This window comes from Mastacembelus armatus, chromosome 11 (assembly GCF_900324485.2).
Source record: "Mastacembelus armatus chromosome 11, fMasArm1.2, whole genome shotgun sequence".
In the NCBI taxonomy this organism is placed as follows: domain Eukaryota; kingdom Metazoa; phylum Chordata; class Actinopteri; order Synbranchiformes; family Mastacembelidae; genus Mastacembelus; species Mastacembelus armatus.
Genome location: NC_046643.1, coordinates 7,503,952 through 7,517,699, shown reverse-complemented (window position 1 = coordinate 7,517,699; position 13,748 = coordinate 7,503,952). Strand labels below are relative to the sequence as shown.

Genomic DNA, 13,748 nt, shown 5'->3' with positions numbered 1-13,748 from the left:
CAGCCTAGCCAATCCTCTATTATTTCCCATTCCCACATTTATGCAATTCACTATTGTCTGTCCTACTATTCATTATAAGCGTGTAGAGCTCTAGCAGTTAATAGCATCTTTGGAGTCTACTGTATGGGCACATATGGACAGATACCAGCCTAATGAAAACTTTCTCATTGTTCGACCACAGTTCTTTAAGGCCTCTGTGCAGTTCACCTCCTTTTATTGTTAAACAAGTCGAAATATCTGCCCCTGACCACGCTGTAGCTGGTTTCATTGTATCTGCCGTCAAACAAAGCCAGTATTCAGGCACACAATACCCTGTGCAGTGCAGCGTTAACCCATTTCAATTCAAGCCAACAAAACCAAATGACTGTTAGCTATTGTCTCCTTTTACTGTGTGGTGACAAAAAATAAATTTAAAAATCTTGCAAATCTTAAGGTAATGAAAGGAAGTTAGCACATAACCTCTCATAAAACAGTGATTTTTGTCACACTGTTTTGTTTTACGGATTAAACAAACCTGACATTATGGGTTATACATTTGAACAGAGAGAAGCCAGCTACTCCCCTTTTCCAATCTCCACACTTTTTTAAGTTAACCACAATAATTGGATACACCAGAGTGGCAAAGATCCTCTCATAACTCATAAGGTGAGCATATTACAGAAAATGTTTGAAACTATTCCTTTAAAGTCTCTAAGGCAGTTGCAGCCACTCTGCTGATGCACTCATGTTACGTTTGTTCTCAACGTCCATGTTATGTGCTATATATTTATGGTAGTAGTGCTGATAAATGATTAACTGCTTAAACGTGTCTGACACAGCTATAATGTACTTGTCCTATCAAAGTTTAAACGTTGGATATTAGGGTACTTACAGCTGAAAAGAAACAATGCACTATGAAAATCTGGATCATAAGGCATGTCTTTCTACTGAAATTCATGAAACTGATAAGAAATTTGACCTACTCTGCTTCCAGAGAGGAAAAAAAAAAAAAAAAAAAACAAAGCTCTGTATCAAAATACATTTATCATCTCAGGTATTTCAGCACTTCACAGTGAAACACCCTCTGACCCACAACTCAGCACAGAGCAGGCAGACTCAGCGGTTAGCAAAGTGGGTCAGAGCAGCTGGCATGATCGCATGAATATTTAAAATGAAGCTGCACCAGACTGAAGCTTCTGTAATAATCATGATGATGCCAAGTAGTGTTAAACAATGACAGCATGTTGTAAAGCTCCAACTCCCTACTGAGCAGCTACAGAATATTTCTGCCTGCACAGAGTAGATGGGCGTTGTCCAAAGGGGTCTCTCGTGGAAACGTCTCTCGTGGAAAGTAGGATGGGTCAACTCAAACTCATTCAGATTTTAATTTGAAGCGAGAACAAAATAAAGACCTTAAATGTTTCAGTGTGTTATTTGGTATATTACAAAAAAGGAGTATACATAATACCTCAGTTATCTAACAAGAAATGAAGAGAGGAGACTGATCAATGACAGATCAATAAAAGAAACAAATGGAATAAAGTTTGTAGTTTCTCAAGAAAGAGAAATGCTGACAGGTAAAGAGCCTCAAGGACTAACAGGTTAAAAAAATGAAACTAAATCAAAGAAAGGAGAGCATGAGGAGGGAGAGACATGAATGGAGGATGGGTATAAGTAGGTCAGGAGGAGAGACAGAGGAAGACATGGAGAGATGACAGAGAGAGAGAAATCAAAAAAGATTGAAAGTCAATGTTCAGCTGTGCCTTTTCTACCGCTATCCATTCTGCTGTTGGTCTGTGCATATGGGTGCCTTTTAAATGGCACACACAACCACACATTCAAGCTTGTGTGTATGTGTCACTGTGATTGACAACTCCTAGCCAGCAACTTGCTCCAAAGCCAAAGACTTCATAATAAACAGAACATGGTTTAATTTACTCCTCCAGGCAGAGTGGCCCTGCTCACTTTGCTGTCTATTCATGAACAGTGGCACACACTTGCAAGTCGAACACACTGCAAAATAATCTGCCTCAGCAGGCTATTTGGTATACACTGTAAATTTCATCACTGTTAAAACATGACAATTAGTGCCTAGACATGGGGTGCATTACTTTTTACTCTCAATATAAATGTTCATAACTAACATTAGATTACAATGAAAATGAATTTACTATGAACTAAGTATACAGTATAGTATATTTGCTTGTTGTCTGTTTTTCTGCACTGACAGCAGCCCCTAAATAACTGCTCTGTTTCATGATTCAAATCTGAAGTAAGACCAGTAACACAACATTATAACACTAAAGGGGAGAACCATCCATCCATTTTCTATACCTGCTTATTCCTTAACCAGGGTCACAGGGATCTGCTGGAGCCTATCCCAGGTCTCTTTGGGTGAAAGGCAGGGGTACAGCCTGGACAGGTCACCAGTCCATCACAGGGCCACATAGAGACAAACAACCTCACACACTCACACTCACTCCTATGAGCAATTTAGAGTCACCAATCAACCTGACACACATGTTTTTGGACTGTGGGAGGAAACCAGAGTACCTGGAGAAAACCCACACAAGCACAGGGGGAACATGCAAACTCCACACAGAAAGACCAGATTGCGAACCCACAACCTTCTTGCTTGACACTTATGTTATATTTACACATTTGATATAAATCTATTGAGAGCTGATGTACTGTAGTCAGATACCTTCTGTGCCCAACTTGGAAAATAAAGCTAATTCTGCACAGTATTTATTCAGTATGATTTTGGTTTAAATTTCCTCACGCAAAAAGTCAGAATAATACAAACTTTAAAGCCAAAACTGGTAAAGCAAAAATAAAGACAAAAAAAAAAGAAGGTATGCATCATCTAGCACATAATTTGGTGGAATATTTTTTTTTTTTTCAGTAAAATTAACACACACACACACACACACACACACACACACACACACACACACACCCTCACACACACACACACACACACACACACACACACACACACACACACACACACACACACACACAAAGCTAATGAGTGGTGAGCCGATCCTTTCAGGTGTTATGGTTGTCTAAAGTATGTCCATGGTGGGATGCCAACTTGGAGAAGCCTGTTGTCACGGTTACACCAATGACACGGCTGGATGTGGTTGAGCTTCTTGGGAGGCGGCTCTTATTCAGCCAATCAAGGCAAACAGGCCACACTCCATTAAATGATTATCCCAGCATCTGTGCTCTATCTCTCATCTTTGTATGAAAGCCAGCAAAAACAAGTACATACACACACTTAGGAGCTCAGTCAAACACATCCAGCTGAGTGGCTCAATTCTGGCTTTCATCATATAATTTGATCTCAATTTAATCAAATTTAGAAATGACAGGAAAAGCCCATGCATGTGCATTATATACAGGCAGTGGGCCTGTGAATCATTATATAGTTAGTGGAGAATGTGGTTATTAAAACGTGATTACATCAGCAGCAATCAATGGTAGTCCAATAAAATCTGCGATTACCACATTTGGATTATAATCTCAGTTGTCATCCATGTGCTGAACAGAAAGGCAATCCAAAGATACGCTTGATCCTGCTTCCATTCTGTTGAATTTTACCTTACTCTATTATCTTATCACAGAACATTGCGCACATTGTTGTTGCTGCTTAAAAATTTGTATTGATTACATTTCCTGAATTTGTTTTGTGGTGAAGATTGCATGGCCATCTGCACATTTATCTTTTCAAGGCCTTAGCAGGTTTGTTTTCTGCCAGGTCACAGACAAAAATGTGAATATGCTTGGACACTTGCCTCTGCCCTCTATCTCCTGTGCATTAGGAAACCACTGATCAATAAACACATTGTTTTCCACAGCTGTAAATCATGTGAATGCTCAGAGACTCGTTGGCGGCATGAATGGAGGAAAAAGAGAGAGACAAAAAGGAGCGCTAGGCTGATGAATATAATGATAAATGAGAGACAGGAGCAAGAGGTACTAAATGGGACAATGTGTGTGAGAGAGAGAAAGACTAATATTCTTGATTTATTAGCCCAGCACCCTTTCAGATGAACGAGAAGAAGAAAGCTGCCTGTGGCTGCTTATTGCAGCCGACTGGATGAATGCTCATTTTTGCACAGCTTGTTTTTGGTTAGGCAAAAAATGCACAGCATCAATCAATATCAAATCAATCAATAAAAATGTTGATCAAAGAAAGAAAACATTGTTTTCACATTCAATATATTATACCACTTGATACAAGACAGAAAATAATGTAGACAATCTGCACAGATTATTTTGTTATTTATTTGTAAGTCACACTATGAATTACAATCCACAGCACCCCCCACTTTTGTGGCTCACACACCTATTTATACCTTTATTCAATATTGTACTCACTGGTTCATGGTTAAAAGATCATCATGCTCTCAGATGAACAAAATTTTGCCTAAACTTGAACTCTGCATAGTTGCTGAGATAACAAGCGTTACAGGCAAAGATCAGCAGCACTTGTTTCTCTATGCATTCTCCAACAGCACACAGCCCGACCAGGTGTCTCTCAGACCCACAACAGCAAACATAAGAGAAGACGAGGCTGGAACCCACCAGTTAATTAGTTGCTTTTACTGACACAAATCTGAGTTCAATTTTTTTGTACCATTAAATGCAGCTAATTAAACCAGAGGGCTAGAGCCTCATCTTGTCTTCAATATCACCAACCCTTACTTATTTTCTAAAATTCATATTTCTAAATACAAATATGCTCACTGTTATTTTAATGGTAATGCCTTTATTTCCTCCAGGTGAGACCAGTGCAACCCTGTCACGCTCACAGCGCCCCCTTTCGGCCCGGACGGCCCACCACGCCCCGGCGCCTATAAAGGGATACCATGTCAGCCGCAGCATGTCCCAGCATTCCTCTGGTGGTGGCGGAGGAGGCCCCTGCCACTGCACGCCTGAAGACTGTGATGGCCCTGGCAGAGAATACTACCAGGGTCACAGTGATGGTCACTATTACCCAGCTGAATCTCTGGCACTGGAGAGGCACCATTCCCACTCCCACTCTCACAGCCACTCTGGAGGGGGGACATTTCCTCGGTCCCACCCCAGCCAGCATCCAGCTCTCCAGTCATTTGACTCTTGCGAGGAGTGCCTATCCTCGAGCCATGGAGGGAAAATGCACCGTATTCCCCCAAACCTGATGGATCAGTTTGAAAAGCAGGTGCCCTTTCATCCTGATGGCTTCCATACACTACAGTACCAGCGCACTGCTAGTGGGGGTGCTGAACAACGCAGTGAAAGTCCGTCGCGCATCCGTCATCTAGTCAACTCTGTGCAGCGCCTCTTTGCTAAGTCCCATTCTCTGGAAGCACCATCCAAACGGGAATACAACGGGACAAGAGGAGGTGGGGACTATCGTGGAGAAAGAGGAGGGGGCCACAGGAGTGGAGGTGAAGATAGCGGAGGCCACTACTCAGGCCACCAATCTCGCTCTACCAGGAGGAACAAGTCTCGAGAGCGTAGCAAAAGTGGAGACTCGCGTCATGAGTCTGGCAGGCGTCACCGCAGCAGAACAGCAGGCTGGTGGAGCTCTGATGACAACCTGGACAGTGACAGCAGCTTCCTGGTGGGTGGGGGCAGACGGGGGTATCCCAGTGGACATGAAAGCCTAGATGCTGCCATTCAGGAACTCACCTTGAAGAAGCCCAAGGAACGTGGTGGTGGGCCAGGGCCTGGGGAATGCATGGCTTGTACCACAATGGCTCTGACCGGGGGTGAAGGAGGGGGACATCACGGGCACCATGGCCACTCTCTGAAGAGAAGCACCTGGTCAGCCATGACAGTGAGCCAAGCCAGGGAGGTGTACCCTTCCACAAGGGGAGGAGGCTATGACAAAGCTCTGGTGCCCATGGAGAACAAGCTGAAGGAGAGGACCTTCCACTACCTACAGGTGTGTCTATGTCTGCATGTTGTGTGTACAGAGAGAATACTGTATGTGGGTGACTTTGTTTACTGCACAATGCTGACCTGCAGCAAAAAGAAGCAACATTTCTGTAAGTTAGCCAAGAGACCTTACATTTTAACCTCATGGCTTCCACATACAAGAACAACATGCATATGAAGAACACATACATGTGTTCTCACATGGAAAAGTGGCCCTATGGTTCATGCACATTAACCCTGAAGTTCAGAATTAATCTGCATAAACACATAATAAACTTCATACTTTTGTCAGTTATACTGCAATCAAAACAAACTCCATGTTACTCTTTCAAGTGACAGCAATGTTTCCAATGTTAATTAAGATATCTAATCTGCAAATTCATCTTAAAATCAAACCAATGATTCTATAACTCCAGAGCATCTGTAATCTCTACTTCTGTACTGAAATAAATTCATGTGATTTGATGACATCCATGATTCCCAAGTTAAAAAGAGGTGTATTCAATACTACAACTCAGGACTGGGTTCCTTAAAAGTGAGACAGGCAAAAAGGGCTCAGCTGCAGGCACAGCAGCTGTATACAGTTCATATGCATGTGTTAGTCATACAACCCAAAGAACTCTGAACTGCACAAAACTTTGTCATAAAAATGGAAAATGGTAAAAAAAAAAAAAAAAAAAAAAAAAAAGCAAAAAATACAAAGCAAATACAATATGGCATTCAAGGTGTTACAGATCCACCTGAGAGACATATCCACCTCATTTAATCCCCGTCATAGACTTTGCAGTATCAAACAAATGGAAAACCATATTTATGAAACACTGGCATATATTACAATCATAAATCTTACTTGAGAAAATTAAAAACTCCACCACTTTTCTCTTTTAGACATGTTCCAAACATAATAGAAGCAACTCCACGTTCTTTCAAGAACCTAAAAGCCACAACTGGCTATAACTCAAAGACAGCTTTAGGTGTGGAAAATGTTCCCAGTGCCATAAAACTAGATATTGTAAATATTTTAAAACATCCTTTCACTATTCAATAATTTTAGCAAACAGTTTATCAACTGTGATTCCACTCATGCAGTCTACATGACATACTGGGCGTGTTCGAAAGTGTATGTTGACAGAACCAAAAGACAAGTAAAGTTCTGAATTCCTGAGCTCCAGTCATAACCAGAAACATACATTATGCTATGGCAAAACACCACAGGGAAACAAATCATGGTCCACCTTCATCCATGTGGTTTGTTTGCCTTTAACAGGTATCACTTTACCCTTGGCTCAAAGACAAATGTTTTGGATAAACTAAATGCAGTTCCTCCATATTTTGAACACTTAGTGTGGAAGTAGTGATTTTCTTGTTGTGGTACCTTGAGGTGTACAGGTGCACATGATTTCCTCTGCCCCTTAAGCCCCTTAGAAAGTGAACATGTCACAGATGTCACACATGCTTTATGCCAAAACATATCAGCAGAGTTGACTAAATTTAACTAAACTCATGTTAATAGCTGACATAAGCAGCTTTTCTGTTCACCTTTTTTTCCTGACTATGATCACAGGAATACAGCAAACATAAAGAAACGTCTTGGTATTTTGCTGTTAGTTAGAAAACAATGATTCACACCCACACAGAGATTATTTAATGTCCTAACAGCCTGTCTCCCAGTTCTAGTCCCCACACTCGATTTCCGAATCCAACACACACACAATTTTCCCTTTGCACTTTCTCTCGTTTTGTATAAGTGAATCCCCTAAAATGAAAAGCTAATGGCTCGTTACAGTGTACACAAAGGCAGCTGAGAGAGCACACACTCATATGCACACAGACCTGCACTCACAAACCTCCAGCTGTGCTGAGGCAGAGCTACCATGTAGGCTGTGTTTCTACGGAAACAGCAGGTAGCCACAGCAGTCCCTGGTGTTTTTCCAACTCTCATCTTTTAGAGACAGCTGAGGTCTGCTGATAGAGACAGAGTAGGGCTGTGTGTGTGTGTCAGTGTATTGAAAGAACAAACCCCACAGAGTTTGTCTTTTATGCCTTACGCTGCCGTCACATTCACACCTTGGGACACAAAATCAACTTCCCCACTGCAGCTTTTCTCGTATCACCTGGAGTCATTTGCAGGTTTGTGAGGAGGGGGAGCACTGTATAATGTGTTTTGTGCTACATCGAGATATGCCGAAGTCAACCAGATTGATCTATGGCTTCAGAGCATGTAGTCTCCTGGTGCTGCAGATATAGAGCTTTTTGGATCTGTTCAACCAGGTCGAGACCTCAGAACAACCAGCAGCACAGGTTGCCATTTTGACGCAAGATTTACAATGTTTGCTGGAAGACATGCAGATAGATCCAAAGTTGTCAACTTTGCAAATTTATCTCTAGATCTGGTGACTTTCAAAGCCCCCCTTAGTGACTTTATTTCAGCAAAAGCAACAAATCTCAACTTTTAAACAGGCCTCAACTCTAGTTCTTTAGACCAATCTCTGCGGCTTCTCACCAATCGCTAGCATGCAGGAAGCTGATCTCAGTAAAAAAAAAAAAAAAAAAACCTGTGGACTTGGACTATGCTGACAATATTTATTTGGTGTGTAATCTTCAGAAAATAAAGTATTGAAAGCCACTGTCTAAAGCCCCTGACTTACCAAAGTGACGAGTAACACACACTAGACACACATGCGTAAGAAGTACATACATAATACAAGTACAGGCTCAACTATTTTCAAAGGCTGATTCACATAACTATGTACCAACTACTCTTAACATCTCAAACAGGCCAAATACCATTAGTAACATTTCAGCATCCTAATGCTGTTAAAAGATATGCATCAAAAATCAATATAAAAGTCAGAGATACTGCTGCACTTCTGCTACTTAATTTACAAAGACACATGGCTGGAAAGTGTAAAAATTGTGGGTTTACAAATGACAGAGGTATACCATAACAAGTCTGACATTTCAGTAGCAAAAACACAGCACATCATTGTATGGTGAGGTGAAGGATGAAGTGGACACACTACAAAGGTTTATTTATTTAGATCTATTGTTTACTACTGCTTTAAAGAGTAGACATTAGGATTTATGCATTTGGTTTCTGCTGCTTGAAACAAGCTGTAAGGAAACACTCACTCTTCCTGACTCATCCCAACACTTTCATTTCATTTATACATACTGGGTCAAACAAAAGCCAAACAGAAATCAAATGAATTTGCTCTGAATTGCATAATATTAGAAATGGATCATTATTTGAAATCATTAAACATGTATCCAGATATGCATCAATTCGTGTGAGGAAGGAGAAAAACCAACATACCTACAAATATCTGTGTCAGTGTGTGGTTACGTTGCAGTATGTGCACATCAACACAAACATATATTCAGTAACTATGCTCAACGGGGAACAGGAAGTCAGCCATATTGCTCTGCACTTCAACATACACAACATAATGAATGAACAAAATAAATCCGTCAATTGAAGTAAAACCTCAGCTGCAGGCCTGGTCGAGCCGTTTAATGCGACCAACCAAAAATTAAAGTAGGTTACTTACCACAGGAAGTAAAGTTATAATTTATCCCCGTCCATCCCTGCCGACTCCTTCACAGGCTTTCTCCTGTCACTGTGCAAGGTCTGAGTCCACATCAGGCCCAAGTCCGACACCCCAGGCTGGTTAACACGGTGGTCAGCTTACCCCCGACACTCGACAGAAACAGTCTCAACACTTTGAAAACTCAGCGGTTCAAACTTAAGAGCCACCTATTACAACCAAACCCCCGACAGCCTCATGTGGGGTCAGGCTGTAGCCAAAAGACAGTCCAGGACAACAGCTCCCAAACACACCTGTCTTTTTCTCTCATTAAACCACGTCGCTACCTGCCCGGGTTTCTACCAATCAGGAGACAGGAAACATCCCCCATTAATTAACCATTCAGAAACATCTATTACTACTATCACTGTAAACAAAGCAGCACATAATGATATCACAGTTAGCAGGGTTGGATTATAGTTCGCTGTGTTTTCTAAAACAAACTTGTAGTGGTGCGTTTGAGAGCATCACGTACTTTACATGACGCTTAGTAGATGCTGTTACAGCCAAATCAAAGAAATTCACACACAACAAAAAACAGCCTATGGTCTGAGGGGTTAAACAAAACAAGCGAAAGTGTAATAGTAGTAATGGAATTAGATTCATCATGTGGCCACAAACACTTGAAGTGAATGCTAATGGTGCTCCTTATCTGCTTAATGTGTAAAATTAATGACAGTGCACCATCTTAAAAAGGGGGTTATGTTCACAGATTGTTGCTGCTGCCTCCAACTCACTAAAATCAGTTCTAGCAGGTTGCATTTTTAAAGGTGCATTAACATTTTACACACTTTGATACTATTCCAGCTTCTGTAGCCTGTATTATCTATATATGGTCTATAAATTAGCTCTGCCTGCTACTTAAAGATCATTAAAATGGCTTTTTGAACAACGAGCAGTCATTTTAAACGGCCATATATGGAGGACCTCTTGGCAGCTACAAGTCAGAACACAGGCCCCTCAGTCGCTTCGCTCAACTGCCTGTGACTGTAAGAGACTTAGGTAAATTTTAGTCTAATGAGGACACAGCTACTTACAAATCAAAACAAAGACAAAATGGTGGAGAAACACTTTTGCACATCAGACACATCTAGCAGCCAATGTTATGAACTGTGAAAATAATAAGAATAATAATGATTAAGAAATGAAAGTAAAATCTTCAAATGTAACAGTATCACCAGGTTGGCAGGGCTAACAACACCCAATTAATGGTAATTAAGTCTTTGGAAAAGAAGCCCAGAGTGCAAATACAGTACATTTCAAATCAATTCATATGTGCTATGACTGCTCCCTCAGGTCAGAGAAAGATGAAACAGTTGCACTCACAGGCTATCAACAGGGATGTTTTGTAACATTTACATGATACAGACTTTATGCTGGCGAGGTCACACTGGGTCAGTGCTCAAATTTGCTGCAAAAGTGAGAAAAAATGTGAAGTGGCTCAAAGTGAAATTAAAGCAACTAAAATTAGCAATTGTTACAAATCTGAATTACAGTGGTCAGAGGCAAAGGGATGGGCGCAAGGTCTTCTCCCTCCGTGTCAAAGCCAGTCACAATCTGCAGCATCAGAGCCTGGGGCTCTCCATTCCCCAAGCCTCTCCCTTCCCTTCGGCCTGTGTCTCATAGATAAGGAAAGATAGAATATGGAGTGAGAATAAAATGAAGACAGAAACAGCGAGGGTGAGCAACAAAGATAGAGGGAGGAAAAGCGCAAGGCAGAGGGACGCCGAGATAACAAAATAAGTTCAGAGATAGAAAAGAGATAAAGAAGGTGATGGTAGCTGACGGTCAAAATGAGGGGAGGAGTGAAGGAGCAGGTAGAGAAAATGAGAGAGATAGTGGGAAGCCATGGGATCAGGAGATTAGGCTGAATCATCTTTTAAGTGATGATGTTAAAAACACACTCAGCTGGATGCCAAACCCTGGGGCCTTGGTTGTGTGTTTTCATTTGGTCACATGTGTGTGAGGCTAGACACCTCACAGCATTTGCAACAACTGAAAAATTGCTTTTTACATGTCATCATACTGGAAAAAGAAGTGGGCTCAGATGGTACACCCACACATATACCTTTACATTTATTGGACTGATGGGCCTCCACAATAATAAAATCCCAAAAGTTGAAAAAAAAAAAAAGATATATAAATATATAATCTGCAACACAACAACAGCTCCAATGAAAATTTACCTGTACTGCAGATTGGAAACTTATGTCCTTAAAATCTCTGGTGATTTGCAGTCATGACAGTGTACTTAAAAGCTTGTTAAAAGCAGAAATACTGAATAAAACATATTAGGCCGTTTTTAAAAAACAACATTATATTTATATATTTTATACACAAAATTCAAAATTGGCGAACCATCTAGGAAGCTAATGAGCAGGATTTCAGATGTTGGTTTTACCAAAACAGAGGTGAAGGAGAGTAGTCAGAAACAATAAACAAATGCTAATGGTACTTTCTGCCTGCTGAGTGAAATCATTTATTTATTATTTTATTATTTATTTGTCATAAGATTAAAAAAAATAATGCAGCTTTAAAGACAAATTTCCCAATGAATTATAGTATTATTTAGGAATTTCACTGTATATTGTATACTGTGTATTGTATTTGGGAAAGGTTGGATAATTAATGTAATATTTGGAACTTTTGCAAATAAGTCACCTTATGCCCCTTAAAAATAGCTCACAATTTGATTCATTGTATGAAATATCATCTTAAGTTATTCTCTAGAAAAACTCCAATAACAGACCAAAAAGGAATAATCTTTTAAACAGTAATGAAGGCTATGAAATGTCATTTGTTTTTCTTGAGAGCCACAGTGGAAACCAGTCAATGTAATTTTCTTTTGTTTCATTTCATTGCTTTTCATTACTTCTCTATGTTTCTCATCTTGGCTGTGTTCCTATGTGTGTGTCTGTGTGTGTGTGGTTTTCATTTTGTTTTCTCATCTCGCTACTGTCTATTATTCTATTTCTTGTTTTGTCACCCTGCACATCTGTCTGTCTCTCTTTCTGTGTAGCGCCACTTCCTGTCCACTCCGCTTGTCTACTTTAGCTGTGTGATTGTTTATTTGCTCTCTTGTCTGTCGGCTTCTGGCTTACGTGGTTTTTCCTTCTCTGTGTCAGTGTTTCTCCAGCTGTCAGAGTTTCTATCTTTCTGTAAGTCCCTTTGTCCATTTCTTTCTTTCTCTAATAACACCTCCCATGTATGTATTCATGTGCAAATGTAATTGTGTGTGTGTGTATGTGTGTGTGTGTGTGTGGGCTCTAATTGTGTGCATGCACATGCTTGAGCTATCTGTACTCATGTGTTTGCTTTACAGTCCCTGACTGGGTGCATGTGTGCCAAGACTGTATGTGTGAAACATCACTGTCCTTCTGTTTAAGGTGTGAAATATTTTTCAAGGCTGAAATATATTTCTGGTTTGAGAAGTCTTTTGACTTTAATAACAGATATTGGGAAGAAGCTGCCAACAGTGCAGTGAAAACACCTTCAATATCTCAAGACTGATTAATTCACATTGTGATTATTTGTGTTTCCTTTAACAGTTGGTTTAGAAGAAGATTGCATAATGACTTATAACTCATTTTAACTGTTTAACCCATTTATAGAGAATCTTACTAAACAAACTTGACCATGTGTCAACTTCACATGGTTGTACACTTCTACTCATTACGTACTGTATTTCCAGATTAATCCTAGGGGATCATTTTCACGTTTACTGTACCAATGACTATGTGAATGTTCATGTGACTATGTCTCAGGTCCCATCAGAAGACTGGGGAGGTGGATATGGTGGTGGAAATGACAGCGGAGGAGAGATTCCTTGCCGTCGCATGCGAAGCGGAAGCTACATCAAGGCCATGGGTGATGACGACAGCGCAGACTCAGACACCAGCCCCAAAGCTTCACCCAAGTCCACCCTGATTGCTCAGAGGGATGCCTTCAAACGATCTATCAGCATGGATCAGAGGTCAAATCTCATAGATGTTAATTTGAAAAATTGGCATGCAGCACAGCGCAAAGCAATTTTTAAGACAGCACAGGTTAGGTGTACTGTGATCAAATACTGTACTTACTGTAAAAGTACTTTAGAGGTTTGCATTTGAGTATTTCCACCTACTTTACACATTTACTCTACTATATTTCAGACAGAAATATTGTATTTTTATTATTTTTTTAACTTCTATATTTAGAAATGTAACTATAATTTATACATGCAAAGTCTGCAATCAACATCTAAAATATTAT

General features: G+C 40.4%; 1 protein-coding gene across 1 annotated transcript in view; it reads left to right on the top strand.

Moving 5' to 3' along the window:
- dlgap3 (discs, large (Drosophila) homolog-associated protein 3) overlaps positions 1-13,748 on the top strand; it is a 42,624-nt gene that overhangs the window by 20,069 nt on the left and 8,807 nt on the right. The window contains exons 2-3 of the mRNA XM_026300220.1: positions 4,770-5,917; positions 13,262-13,470. Of these exons, the coding sequence (XP_026156005.1) occupies positions 4,770-5,917; positions 13,262-13,470 (1,357 nt within the window). The remainder of the gene's footprint in view (positions 1-4,769; positions 5,918-13,261; positions 13,471-13,748) is intronic.